This window comes from Talpa europaea (assembly GCF_964194135.1).
Source record: "Talpa europaea genome assembly, chromosome: 8".
In the NCBI taxonomy this organism is placed as follows: domain Eukaryota; kingdom Metazoa; phylum Chordata; class Mammalia; order Eulipotyphla; family Talpidae; genus Talpa; species Talpa europaea.
The window spans coordinates 71,976,380-71,991,509 of record NC_140075.1 but is presented as its reverse complement, the minus strand read 5'-3'; the positions used below and the strand labels follow the sequence as shown (position 1 = coordinate 71,991,509).

General features: G+C 33.3%; 1 protein-coding gene across 3 annotated transcripts in view; it reads left to right on the top strand.

The window, feature by feature from the left end:
- The window catches only part of RALGAPA1 (Ral GTPase activating protein catalytic subunit alpha 1), a gene marked incomplete at both ends in the record, with an annotated part of 206,636 nt that overhangs the window by 26,361 nt on the left and 165,145 nt on the right, over positions 1 to 15,130 (top strand). For all 3 annotated transcript variants that reach the window (XM_084241386.1, XM_084241384.1, XM_084241385.1), the window contains 4 exons: positions 5,894 to 6,004; positions 6,512 to 6,561; positions 9,155 to 9,212; positions 14,987 to 15,030. In XM_084241386.1, coding sequence (XP_084097512.1) covers positions 5,894 to 6,004; positions 6,512 to 6,561; positions 9,155 to 9,212; positions 14,987 to 15,030 — 263 coding nt within the window. The remainder of the gene's footprint in view (positions 1 to 5,893; positions 6,005 to 6,511; positions 6,562 to 9,154; positions 9,213 to 14,986; positions 15,031 to 15,130) is intronic.

The window sequence follows — 15,130 nt, the reverse complement described above, 5'->3', positions numbered from 1 at the left end:
GTTGCTGCAAATTGCATGTGTTTATCTTTTTTGAATGCTGAGTAATATTCCATGGTGTATATGTACCACATCTTCTTGATCCAGTCATCTATTTTTGGGCATTTGGGCTGTTTCCAAAGCTTAGCTATTGTAAATAGTGCTGCTATAAACATAGGGGTGCAGGGTCTCTTTGGAATTGATGTTTTTGTGTCCTTTGGGTAAATACCTAGGAGTGGAATTGCTGGATCATATGGAAGCTCTATGTTTAGTAGGTCCAGAAATCTCCAGTGTGAAGTTTTCATTGTTGGATTCTGGATATTTTATCTATTAATTTTCTTGAGCTTCTTTTCTGGAATATTGCATAGTTAAGTTGATTTATTTGGAACAGTTTGATCCTTTTGCAGCTTGCTTTTAAAACATGTCAGATAACTGTGGAGCAGTGTTTAGTCTAGGGCTAATTACTCCATGAATTATGAATTTTTCTAGTCTGACTAGTGAAATAGGCACTCTTCCTGGCCTGTGTAAGTTTCTGGGACTGGTCCCTATGTTCTTCTGTACTTGCCATCCTTTTTATTGGGGTTTAACTTTAGTTACTAATTCTTAATTATATATATATTTTTAATTTTTTGGAAAGATTTATTTATGCATACAAGAACTGGGGTACAGGCCAGAGATTTGGGGGGGGGTGAGAGGATTCACCAGAGACAGGGTGGGGAGCAGAACAGGCAGATTGACCAAAATACACTGCTGAGGGGAGCAGCAGGCGAGACAGGAGAGGTCTGCTGCGCCATGTGGGTTTCTCTCTGGCCGGCCGGGCATCGAACTTGTGCTGCAGAGGCTGCAGTTTGCCTCATAGTGCAGTGCCTAACTAACCCCTTGCGCCACCAGGGAGGTCCCTTAATTATATTTTACTTTGATATGATGTATTCATAATTTATCCAGCTTATTTGTGTATTTTCTCCTCCTTCCCCTTTCTGTTCCCTTTTCTCCCTTATTTGTGCTAGATTCCGTACAACATATTTTGTACCATATTTCATTATTTCCCCTTATCCACTACTCGATCCCTTCACCCATCCTTCCTGTTCCTCCTTCCTCCATATTTCCCCTTCAACTCCAACCCCCTTTATCCCACATTCTTATTTCCCCCCATGTCCCTTCTTTCTCCACCCCACTTGATCCTTTCCCTTTAGTCTCTTTTATTCAATTTCTTCTCCCCCTTCTTTTGTTGAGGTTGTATTATTTTTATCCAGCATTTCGTTGTTTTTGAACAAGAGGGTATTTTGTGTTAGGACAATCTGCACTGATGCTGTATTCATCCTCATTTGTTCTTTTGCTGAGGCAGTAATTTACACTGATTGCTGCTTTATTATTACAAGCAGATTACTTGTGATAGAATAGTGTATTATGACATCAACATTTGAGTTAAAGTTCTAAAGAATGATTATTTTTTTAAATGGATGAGAAAGAACAATATGATACTGCAAAATATATTGAGTTTTTAGTCTTCTAGCTTGGGTTATGCAATAACTTTTATGCAATAACTTTTATGTAATAACTTACAAGGAAGCACCTAATTCCTGAAATTTAATGTCGGGAAAATTGGCTTCTGCACTTTGAAAATTTTAATCATGTATCTATTATTGTTCTTAAATGTCTTAAAATATATAGAGAAAATAAATGTTACCATTAGGTTCTTTTTTCTTTTTTTTTAAGGTTTATTTATTTATGCATACAAGAACTGGGGTATAGGCCAGAGGTGCAGGGGGGTGAAAGGATTCACCAGAGTCAGAGTGGGGAACAGAAAAGGTGAATTTGTTATAGAGCAGCCCCTATGTAAAACAGGTTGCCGACTGTGTGTCCTCACCTACGCGCTTAAAGGGGACTTATTAATGCTAAACTGCAGACACGCACAAAAGGTTGATGAAAGGTTTATTTACAAGGGAAGGGGAAATGGAAAATGAATAACTTGGAGAAAAAGTGGGGGATAATTTTATAAATGCATCCTATCCAATCCGCTGACTTGGAATCCCAGTGACCCCTGAGCTGGTGAAAAACCAAGCTGTGCTGCTGGCGAAGAGAGTGATACCCCCCCCCCACACACACACCCCATACACCCCATCCTGCCAGTTAAATACTCAAAAGAGAACATAGTTGCCTAACTCCGCCCTCAGGTCCTTGCAATCTTCCCTTTGGTGATCATGGGATTTGTAGTTCCCATTTTCTTGTTGAAGTGGGGGTGGAGTCCACAAAGCTTGTATGGAGTTTGCTCAGGACATCCTTTCCCCCTAACAAATTGACTGAAATACACTGCTGAGGGGAGCAGTGGGCGAGACAGGAGAGATCTGCTGCGCCCTGTGGGTAGCTCCCTGGCTAGGATCAACCTTGTGCTGCAGTGGCTGCGGACAGCTTCTTAGTGCTGTGACTTAACCCCTGTGCCACCAGGGAGGTGCCACAATTAGTTCTTAAAACTTCTAAAAAGTTTCTAAAAATATATTGAGAGGTTTTATTTGTGGAAACTAAATGAAGTTCAGAATTACTTTGCTACTTAAAGTTAGTATTCCTGAAGTTCTGTGAGATATTCCTGAACCTAAATAATTTTTTAAACATCACTCTGAACTTGTAGTTGAAGCATTTATTTGATTTCTTTAAGAAATTATGATTTACAAACTAAATCAAATAGCTATTCTTAAAATAAAGTTTTCTTTTAACCAAGAAAAGGGTTTTATTTAAAAAAATACATGTTTGCTATAATTAAAAATGATGAAACAGCTTCATTAAAAAAAAAGACAAAAGGCTAAAGCCTTAAAAATGGCTGTATATAGGGGAGGGAAGCAATAGGTTAGAGGCAATGTAGAAATTATGTATATTTTTCTTTTCAAAATTTTCCCTTTTAAAGAAATAATAATTTACTCTTTTAATTTTAACAGTAGGGTTCTCCCCATGAGGTATTGCCACTGTAGTCTACCTTCCACCACATCATCCGTAGTCTATCACCATAGTCCATTGTGCTTCCTTCCCTTTTTTTCCTGCCTTTCCCCCAGACCCTCTTCCTTATGGATACTTCAGGTTCACAGTCAGTTTTCAAGGGTTAGCGTTTAAGGTGGTATTTCCCTGGTTCTTAGTTTTGTTTCTCTTGTCCACATGTTAGTGACACCATCTGGTATTTATCTTTCTCCTCTGTCTTTACTTAGCATAATCCCTTCCAGCTCCATCCATGTTGTCACAGAAGGCACTGAGTCTTGTCTTTTTTAATTTCTGATTAATATTCCATTGTGATTATATCTTCTTGATCCACTCATGAAATAGGGGAAATTTTTGAACCCTTAAATTTCTTTTAAGTGCACTACACCAACCACTCGCCATAGATTAAAATTTTGAAAATTTAAAAGATGAAAGAAGCTAAGGCATGCTTTCTGCTCCCAAACAACACTCACTATCTTTAATAGAGTAATACTAGCTGGCATGACTTAATTAGGTATCATATTGACTAAAATTAATGAAGGCATTTACAGAAAGAGAAATCATTGATTAAGGGGGAATTTTTGGGAAAGGATGGGAGTTGGTATTGGAGTTTAAAATTAGTAGACTTTTCCATAGTCTTTCTTTCTGTGTTTCCTTTCTTTTCCATTTTCCTTTCCTTCTGTGTTATTGTTTTAGAGGAAAAATTGTTTACAAGTAAGTGAAGCCCTCTTACTATATTTTATCTTTTTTTAAATGTTTCTTCCTTTACTCTCCTGTACCATGTCAATTTTGTGGTTTCTTGATTAAAATTTTTTGGGAAAGTGTTTATTTGCTAAGTAGTTCAATACAAATAGATAGTTAAAAACAAATTAGCTTAAATTCAATCCAGTATTTTTTATTAGCAAGTATGTAGTTTCCAGGCTTTGTTAACATTTTGTATGGGAAGGAAATTAGGAGAGTATCTTGGCTCCTAAATTATGACACAAAATCTTGAGTTGATTCATGTTTGCTTTTGTTTTGTTTTGACTTTTGTTCTGCTTTGTTATTGTTCTCATTTTTCACCCTTCCCCTGGGACATTAGTTATGTTTGAAACATTAATCTCAGGAAATTTAGAGGTAACTGTAGCAACATTGAAATTTCATAGTTTTTTTGTTACTTCAAACTACTCTTTGGGAAAATGGAATGCTTTTCCTGTTTTATCTCAGGTTTATGTGCTTTTTATTTTGATAATTTATGAGATATATTTAACTGGTATTTGGTGACTATTCTTATAGTCAGATAACAGATAAATTAACTAGCCCCTTCTCTTTCCCATACCATACCCCCTCTATTTTTCTTCTAGATGTATTATACTGGGATCGGAATAACATGGAGGTTAATAGCATGGGCACTAGGTCCAGGCTGTATAGTGTTTAAATCCTTGACTGCTTCTTACTACTTTTCTTAAATGCTCTGTGTCTATTTCCTCATCTATAAAATGGGACTCTAGTAGTACTTATTTCATAGTGTTGCTATGAGGATTATATGAATAAAAACACTTAGAAGAGTGTGTTTAGCTTATAGAAAACATTCAGATTGTGTCAGCCATTTTTTTTCTGGTTCTGTGAAACTTCACATAAACAGTGTTATAGGTAGGAATGGAGTCTGGGTGTTCCAATTCAAATCAAGAGGAAGCAGTACTATTTAGGTTGTACGATCTCTTCCAAGATAGTTTTCAAACTACAGAATAAATAAATATAGCTTATCAGCAATAACAAAAAAAAAATTGGAGTACATATGTGCCTAACATGAGGTTGGGGAAATACTAATGCTGATATAATTTCTTTTTTTTTTTTTTTTAAGATTTATTTATTTATTTATACAAGCACTGGGTACAGTCAGAAGCGCGGAAGGGTGAGAGAATTCACCAGAGCCAGAGAGGAGAGCAGAGCAGGCAGAGTGAGGAGGTACACTGCTGAGGGGAGCAGCGGGCGGCAGGAGAGGTCTGCGCGCCATGTGGGACGCTCGCCAGGCGTCTGGGGATGGAACCAGCGCTGCAGAGGCTGCAGCCAGCTTCACAACCCAGCGCTCAACCACTGCGCCACTGGGGAGGCCCATGCTGATATAATTTCTGTTTGAAAGAAGCTATAGACTAATCCTGGGGGGAAAAAAAAAACACCATAAATACCCTTGAAGTATTGTTAAGAGAGAAATGTAGAGAATTCAATGAACTGTAGAGGCAAGGTCATCTATCCATTTCTTTAGGAGGGTAGAGAAAAAGGCAAACAATTTTGGAAAGTTCCATAGATGAGATATCATATTCATAGGATAATATACATAAGAAACTAATATCTGTGTGTTGTTACTGTTTAACTTTAAACAGTAAATTTTAAATCTTCCATTAGAACATTATAAGGAATTGATATTTACCTTTTTTTATTTTTTTAAAAATTTATTTATTTATGCATACAAGAACTGAGGTGTAGGCCAGAGGTGTAGGGAGTGAGAGGATTCACCAAAGACAGTGGGGAGCAGAACAGGCAGATCCCCAGAAATGAACTGCTGAGGGGAGCAGCAGGTAAGACAGGAGAGATCTGCTATGCCATGTTGGTCAGCTCCCTGGCCGGGCATGGAACTCGTGCTGTAGTGACTGGCAGTAGCTTAATAACACTGTCTTTAACCCCTGGGCCACCAGGGAGGCCCTGTTTTCTTTTATATAACAAAGATTATGATAACTTGATGATCAGTTATCATAATCAGTTTTTTAACATTAAAACTAAAATCTATAAAAACTAAAGTTTTAAGAACAAGGTCACAGACATGTAAGTACATATGTCAAATATTTTAATAGGATGGAATATTAGGAGCAGGTTCTTTGATTTTTATGAAGGAAATTAGCACTATGTAGATTTGCTGAACATTATTTAGCATATATATATATAAATAGTAATCAAAAACCTTTTTATTTTTCAGAGAATGCTGAGTCTGTCGATCTTAAACACTTTTTTGACCAACATTTTTCACATATATACTACGTGTTCTTTGAGAATTTTGTGACTATAGAAGCTAGTCTTAAACAGAAAGGTAAGATGTTAAAATTGATCCTGGCTTATGTTTATGTTTTAACTTGCCATAGACATTAATTTAAAAACAGAGCTTTACCATTGGAATTTCAGTATTTCACTTTTTGTCACATATTTAGAGACTTCTCTCACTTTATGGGTAGCAGTACTATCATTACTACTTAGGAAGGCTTATAAGAGTGTTTTTCCCATTGTCCATTTTACCTGTTTCATCACCTTATTTGCTCTACCCTGAGGGGCCTGTATTAGGTTTTAGTAGTCATTTTAATATTTAGAATTTTCTTAAAGTTCTCTACAATATTGTGATTTGGTTTTAGACATAGTTATAAAGACTCCAAGTTTAATTCTTTAAAAAGATGTCACATAATGAAGAGACTACGCTTCAGACATTTTACGAGGGAATCATAGAAAAAACTTCAGTGTTTGAAATACCTGAAGTTTTTTAAGTGGCTAACAATCAGGACAGATATGATATATGTTAAAAATATTTTCCTGTGAAATGTTTTAGGTCACAAGTCTCAAAGGGAGGAATTGGATGCTATACTTTTTATTTTTGAGGTAAGTACCTGTTTATCTAACTCCAAAAAAAATTCTTAGACCATACAAAGGAGTATATTGAAATTCTAAAACATATAATAAAACCCTATGAATATTCATCTTTTCCAAGAACTGAATTGCATTTTTTAGCCTAACAGTATACCTTCTATTTTTTTGTGGTACAATATATTATTTTTTGTACAGATAGAATTATATTTTTATAAATTTGACACCTTGAAATTGGTATAATATTAAATTTTCTTTGCAAATAATGAAAATTTTAATGTGTGGGAGATTTACAAAAATCGAGAATTTTTTTTTTTTTTAATTTTGAATTTTCAGATATTCTTACCTGGGAGGGTAAATTGAATTGTTATATATCTAAAGAATTTAGACACTTTCTGCTTTAAATGCACTCTTGTATAAAATAGTTTCAAGTATTTTAAAAATTGTTCTGTATTACTTTGCCTTTACCTGGAATTTAGACATCTGGAGAAAGCTAAGATTAGATCTAATATCTTGAAAGCCATAATGAACAATTGGAAATCTGTAATAATTGAGCTGTTTTGCTTGCTGTCAATTAAAGATAATTCAGTCTTATGTATTTTTAGTTTTCTCTGTAGTTTAGAAGAATTTGAATAGTCTGATTGATAGCCCTTTTAGCTATTGATTACCTGTCAACTTAGTCACAGTTTAAAGAAGATTTATTTTTAAGCATTCCAGGTGGAAGTAACTGGTGTTAGTACCTGTTCTACAGTTAATTTTCTACATTTACTTTGAGGAATCTGCTTATCTTTAATTCTTCTCCCCCATGTTTGCATGAACTGTTTATAGTGAAAATATTAAAATGAAGATGTTTTGAGAAAGAATAAAGGTATCCACAGAGAAAGCACAATAATAATTCCTGGAAAGTGTTCCTTTATACACTCATGCTTGCTCTACATTCAGAAAACTAAGATGATTGCTCAATAGAAACTTTCAGGGTATTCTATTAAAACAAAACTAAGAACCAGGGAAATACCACCTTAAACGCTAACCCTTGAAAACTGATTATTCTTTGCACAGAAACATATTTGTATTTAATGGCTCACTACATTTTATGTCATTTTGTGATGTTAAATACAGGCTTTTTATCTTTTTGAAAAAATATTTAACCTGGTTAATCATGTTTTTCTACTTATGATGGGGAATAATAATATCTCACTTCTACCACTAGAGAGTAGTGATGATGAAAAATATTTAAAGTGATTTCCTCTTTCTAAAATAAAAAACATCATAATGTTAATAATAGGATACAGGGTTTGTTTTGTATGCAGTTAAGAGTTCATACAATTTCTTCTCGTTTATATTAACTGCATAAAAATATACATATGTTTATTTCTACTTTATAGGGGTTATATCAAAATATAAGTCATAATTTAAGGATGCTTTTGAGCCATTCGCAAACTTATTTGACTTTCTGTAGTTTTATCTCATTCCACAACAAAATAAAAATAATTAAAAATAAACACAGATAAAGAAGTTTATCTCACATGGGACTATGTGAAGAACTATGTAATTTATTCATTATCCTCTTGGATGGGTAGACTAAAAAAGATCATAGCAAACCAAAGGGAAGTATAAAACATGCATACCATTCTTTGGACAGTATATTGTAAAAGTACAAATATTGGAAATAGGCATATTGAGATTAGAATCTCTGCTCTTCCACTTTCTAACCTAAGCACATTTCTTAACCCATTCCTAATTTGTTGAATGAGATTAATAAACACTCCTTTTAGGATGGTTTGCAAGGATTAATGACATACCATTATATAAAATGTCTAGTTTAGTGTTTATGAGCTTACAGTAATAAAGGAGAGAAGGAATAACAGCAAACACACAAAATACTAGAACAAACAGTTAAGCTGCATTTATAAGGCACCCTTTCATATGCAGTATTCCATACAGGTGCAATGTAAAGGACATTCAAGGCAAATTTTTGGAAACATATGTAAAAAATGTTTATTTCCAATTAATGGAAGCCTGTTTTTGTTAGTTTTAACTGTAGGACTCCTGAATTTAAAAATTTTTCTCTCATAACTGTCATAACATGTTAATTCACATGAACCTAAAGGTATTTACTAGTACATACAAATATTGATGGAATTTTTGTGAACCAAAAATATTCCCTCCTCCACCAAAAAATATTTCCCCTAAATAAGGGAAAGAAAATGACACATACATTAATATCTGAAATGTTTTAATATGTATCAGTAATTATGCACAATGCATATATTCTAAGATATTTCTAAACATTTTGAAATAGAGTTGGCAATTATTAGAGAAGTATACTTACTTTCCACGACATTATAAAAGATAAATTTCATCAGTTTCCTGTTCCACATCTTTGTTAATATTGCTCGTTGTACCTGGGAATTTTCCAATATTGAGCAAAATGCCAGTGCTAAAATAGTGGCAATACCTTTAGACTTTTGTATTTATAATACTATTTTTTACTTAAACTCTTCAAGGCTTAGTGTAAGCTCTTCATTTAATTTTCCACATTGTACAGGATATGAATTCACTACCTGCTGTTTATTCTTTTCTTTGTTTTATCCATGTTGATTTTTAGAAAATTTTACAACTTCTTCCAGAAAGAATTCATCAGCGATGGCAGTTTCATAGTATTGGTAAGTAATTTAAAAGTATTTAATCTTGGAAATAAAGATAGTATATGTAAATGCTCTTTAATGAGTTTGTAATTATCTGAAATGAGTTAATAGTTTATTTTTCAGTAAAAATAAAGTGCAAGACTAGACTTACTCGGAAAATAAGGTAAAAACATAAATGGAGGATTTCTAGTCAAAATGTCATAGTAAATTTCTTTGACACACCGGTTCCTTTACTCTAAATATATTAGCAATGATGGTAAAACTATGAAAAACAAAAAATTAAAGTAGTCTTAACGTTAACATCTCTGTGAATCAGAAATGGAAGCCGTGGGCCTTAAATTTCAAAGCAAGCATTGTCAGCTTGCTTTATAAAATGTGGGGAACTGGAGTTAAACCTGTTGCTTGAAGAGCCAAAGCATGACTTCCCAGTTCATGAAATGAAGCTGAAAAGAAAAAACAAGCAAAAGAAAAAGGCTGTGGATTACTGTCAGACACCAACTAGGCATAAGGTCACAAACTTTCTAATATCAGTATCTAAACCATGATACTTGCTGGCTTTGAGTCTGGTTCTGTAACAGTGAGTGTCACCACAGGGTTCTCAAGCTCTTTTTAAAAGACACCCCTTCTCCCCCACATTAAAAAAGGGAATCTGCATAGTTGCTGGCTTTGGTTCAGTGTCTCCAACATGTCACTGCTAGTGATTCTCAGGACCCTTCTTCTCATGGAAAATATACAGCCACCAGATCTACATTGCTGAAACAGTGTTATAGGCCTTACATTGTTTTTAAACATTGTTTCTCTTAAAAAAGATAATCATAGGGCCTCCCCTAGTGGCACAGGCAGTTGAGCGCCCTGCTGTGAAGCTGTCTGCAGCTTCTGCAGCCTCAGTTCTATCCTGGCCTGCCCGTGAGGGTCCCACATGGCGCAGCAGACCTCTCCTGTCTTGCCCGCTGCTCCCCTCAGCAGTGTATTTTGTCAGTCTGCCTGTTCTGTTCCCCGCTCTGTATCTGGTAAATCCTCTCACCCTCCCATGAATCTGGCCTGTACCACGGTTCTTGTATAAATAAATAAATAAATCTTAAAAAAAAAAAAAGATAGTCATAGATTTATTTAGACCCTACATTTCTTTATTATAGCAAATAGAATATTCTTTGAAAATTGGAAACTTACTGTAAGCTACCCCAATTAGATCCACAAACATGGAATTCTGGTCATGTAGGTGGAATATTTATGCAGGGGCTAAAAAAAGTCTGTTTTCTTGTCAATATTTGTAATATATTTTTCAATAGTAAGTCCCTTTAGAATAACCTTTATAAATAAAATGTAAGACTAAAAATCATGTGCTGCCATAATACATAATACTCTTCACTTAATAAGAAGATGGATCAATTTTCAAAATTGGCAAAATATTTGAATAGATATTACACCAAAGAAGACATGAATTGCTAAGCACATAATGAGCTGCTCTGGTCAATAGAATAGTGAAATGCTTTTATATTTCATAAACTTAAAAATGTCCTTAGAGATTGACTATAAAACATTTTAAAACATGTAAAACTTCAGAAGTTTATCTCCTGAGAAGTGTGACCTCAAAGTCTACAAGTAAAGAGCTTTAGGCTATCTGGTTATCATGATTAATAATATTCTAATAAGTGTTTAACTGGAGATTATATAAATAACCATTTTCCTTTGTCACCCAGGAGATTCCTAAAACTTTAATTTCCTTGTGTTGTGTATAAAATAAAAATAAGCCATTGAATTTAGTTGATTCTTTTTAAAGAAGCTTTATTGAGATAATTTATAGTGATAAAATTTATCTGTTCAAATAATCAGTGATCTTTAATAAATATGGTCACCACAGTTGAGTTTTAGAACATTTCCATCACCCTAAAATATACTTTTGAGTCCGCTTTTACAGTCATTTGCCATTTCCACCAAACATCTTTTTACATTAAATTTTTCTTTTCAGACTGTTTCACATAAAGATGATTCCCAAGTTTAACTTTTTTATTTTTTTAAAGACTTATTTATGCATACAAGAACTGAGGTATAAGCCAGAGGTGCAGGGGGTGAGAGGATTTACTAGAGGCAGAATAGGGAACAGATCAGGCAGACTGAAATACACTGCTGAGGGGAGCAGCGGGTGAGACAGGAGAGGTCTGCTATGCCATGTGGGTTGCTCCCTGGCCAGCTGGGGATTGATCTGTTGCTGCAGAGGCTGCAGATAGCTTCACAGTGCTGTGCTTAACCCGTTGCGCCACCAGGGAGGCCCTGATTGCCAAATTGAATGATTCAACTTGGTTTTCCCACTTTAAGCTATGGGAAAGCAATATGCATTCAAAATAAAAACCACAGCTGAAATTTTCAGTTTTGATGTTTTCTCACACTAACAGTATGCAATACTCTTTTAATGTTAAGCAGCAGCAGAAAGCTGCAGCTTCTAGTCATCCACTGGATCATGAGGGGAAACAATTCACATGTACTGTTTATGGTGTTTTTTAAGTGAAGTAAGTCAGAGGGAAAAAGACAAATACAGGGATGTTATAAAACAAAACAAGGGAATAGACAAAAAGGAAACCAAATCATTTTATGATACTATGGATTTATCTGGATATAACCCCATCCTAAATCAAGAAATATCTTTATGTGAAATCATATAATCTGTAGTAATTTGCATCTGGTTCCTTCACTTAGCATGCTTTTTTTTTTTGCGGGGTTGGGGGGTTGTTTACATCATAGCAAATATCAGCACTCCTTTTTATTGCTGCATAATATTCTATTATATGACTACCATTTTGTCTTTACTTACCAGTTAGCTTTTAGATTGTTTCTAGTTTACTGTAGCACATTTGACTTAGTGTGAATCCCTTTGACTTTTCTACATTTAGGGTCTAACTGCATATTTAAAGTTTTAATTTTTAGTTCTAATATGGAATCTTTAATTTCTCTATTTTTTTTTTGTTTATTGTTCTTCCAGTACAATGTTGAATAAATGCTAAGAGGAGATGTCTTGTTGTATTCCTGATATGAGAGATAAAATAGTCAGTCTCTCACTATTATGTATGATGTTGCTTTTTGAATCAGTTTGGATAATTTGTGTCTTTCTAGAAATTTGTTTCATCTAAGTTGTCTAATTTGTGTTATAAAGTTCAAGTTCTTTCATAATCTTTTCATTCCTATAGGATCAGAGTGATGCCTCTTTCATGTTTGATTTTGCTAATTTGTGTCTTTTCTGTTATTTTATAAAATAGGCAAGCATTTGTCATTAGTGTTGATAATTTTAAAGAATTAAATGTGGTATTGTTGATATTCTGCTTTCTATTTCATTTATTTCTATTCTAGTATATGTTTAAAAATATTTTGCTAACTGGGTTTAATTTGCTCATGTGTTTCTAGTTTCTTAAGATGGAAGCTTAGGATATTAATTGATAGCTTTCTTTTTTCTAATGTAGGCATTGAATTAGGCAGTAAATTTCCCTCTAAGTTTTGCTTTAGCTTATCCCACAAATTTTTATGTTTTGTTTTACATGTTGTTTTCATTTTTAATCAACTGAAATTGTCTTTTAATATCCCTTTGACAGATGAATCTATGTATTGTTAACTAAATTGTGAGAAAGAATTTGTAATTTCAGGTCCATTTATTCAATGAGTGAAGTGTTAGAAAAGAGGTTTGAAACAGAGCCAGGAATTTCGCATCCGACCCACAGTCTACTTTGTTTTCTCTGTCACCTGTTAAAATAAAAAAGGACTCCAAAAAAATGAAGTTAATGTATGGTAATGATATGGTTATTGGAGACCATGAAATTTTATGCAATATTCATGGCTAATAGGTTTAAGAGTATAATGATAATAGTTCTCATTCAGAATTTTTATAGGAGTTTTTTGTTGTAACTTGGAAATTAATTCAATATTTATATGGAAAAGCAAAGCCAAAGCACCTTGAAAAAATAACAAAGGGAAGAAGGAAGGATGGTGTTGTTTGACATTTTCCTACTACTGATGAGATTTTTTAAAAGGTTATAATAATGAAGACAGTATTATTGGTGCAGGAATGAACAAGTAGACAAACAGGAAAAAATGTCGAGACCAGCCAGACACCTAGGGTTACATGAAATTTTGAAATGTGATTGAAATAGCATTTCATTTCATTATTAATCTGAGAGGCTTAGTGCTGCAGTTGGCTCTTTTATTTGGGAAAAATATTGTTATTTGCACGCATAAAATAAATTTCTAATCAATTTCAGGGCTTAATTGTGATAAGCAACCCTTTAAAACTTTTTGAAGAGATTGATTTATCTATAAATTTAAGAATTTCTTTAGAGTATTAGATAAAAGAAAAAAATGGTGCATTGACTTTAGAAATTTGAAAATTTTGTATATCCAGTACAAACATGATTGAATCTATCTTCAGTTCATAGGACTGACATAGTCAGAATGAAGTACACTCATATTTAAAGCAAAATTGAAAAATATTTAAAGGTTATGACAGGCAATTTATAGATGCTTGAATAATAAATGAAAAGAATGTTCAATGGCACTAGGAAATATCAAATGAAAACAAAGATATTTAATGTTCAGCAGATGGCAAATATTAGAGCATCTCCATTGTTTTATGTTGCCAAAAAATGTGGTATCACAGCTTTTGCATATATTGCTGTTAGTACTGCAATGTTTCTCAACTATTTTGGACAGAATTTTTCAATATTTAGTGAAGTTGAAAGTAAGTTATTTCGTTCCTATTTTTATGTCTTGGTGAAACCCGCATACAAGAATTCATGAACTGGAACATTTATTATAACATTCTCAGTATTAGCAAAAACTTAAAAAACAAATATTCTAACATAAAGATAAATAAAAATAAGTAATGTATTCATACAATGGAATTGTTTATAGCATTTATAGTGAATTAACTGTAGAACTACATAGATCATTATGGGTAAGCTCCAAAAGCTAAAGTTGAATATGAATAACAACTTCTAGAATGACTTATTTTGCATATCATATGTAAAGTTTTGGTTTTTTGGTTTGTTTCTTTTTTACTATTTATTAAGTTCTGGGCTATAATCCTATTAAATATATCATGAATTTATGAAATGATATAATGTAATAATAACAAAATCTGGATAATGGTACACTCTGGGAGGAAAGTGATTAGCAGTGGGTTCACAGGGAGGTTCAGTGATATTTATACTGTTAAAGAAAGCATTGTAGATAATAAGAATAAATGTAATTTTAAAGTTCATAAAAACAATGGAACTGTGTTCAGCTTTGTTCAAACTGAGTGGTGGACCTCTAGATGTTTGTTAATATTACCTTTAGTATTTCACTGTAGTTTAAAATATTTCATAATTTAAAAGAAAATGTCTGAATATTTTATAAAACTACTAAAATGTAATTGTTAGAAAATATTAGAGTTATAGATGTTTATGTGATGAGCTAAATGGAAATTTCCTGCAGTGTTTATTCATTCTATTAGTGATTGAGAGAATATTTAAGTATGATCTTTGTCTAAACAAGAAACACGAAAGGTTGGTGTGTTAAATGCAATTTTTGGCTTGGGATTTATTTTAATATGATAAATCATATTTGATTGCAATAGGCTATGTGTTGAGAAGGTGACTTTTCATATGTCTTTCTGGTTTCAAAATTATGGCCAAATGGATGTCACAGTCACCAAGATTAATTTGGAGGTTGCCAAGGATTTGTTTCAAAGTGTTTTCAAGTCTGACTGATAATTCTGGCACTTAGAAATAAATAAAAAATGAATATTTAAAATCATGTTTTCTTTTCAGGATTGATTTTAAAGAAACTACTTCACACAGGAAACTCTCTGAAGGTACAATATAATATATTTTTCAATGACTTCCAAAAACCTACCCAACTTTCCTGCATCAACTTTTTCCTAAAGAATATTGAATTGTCTTCAGTTCACTTAA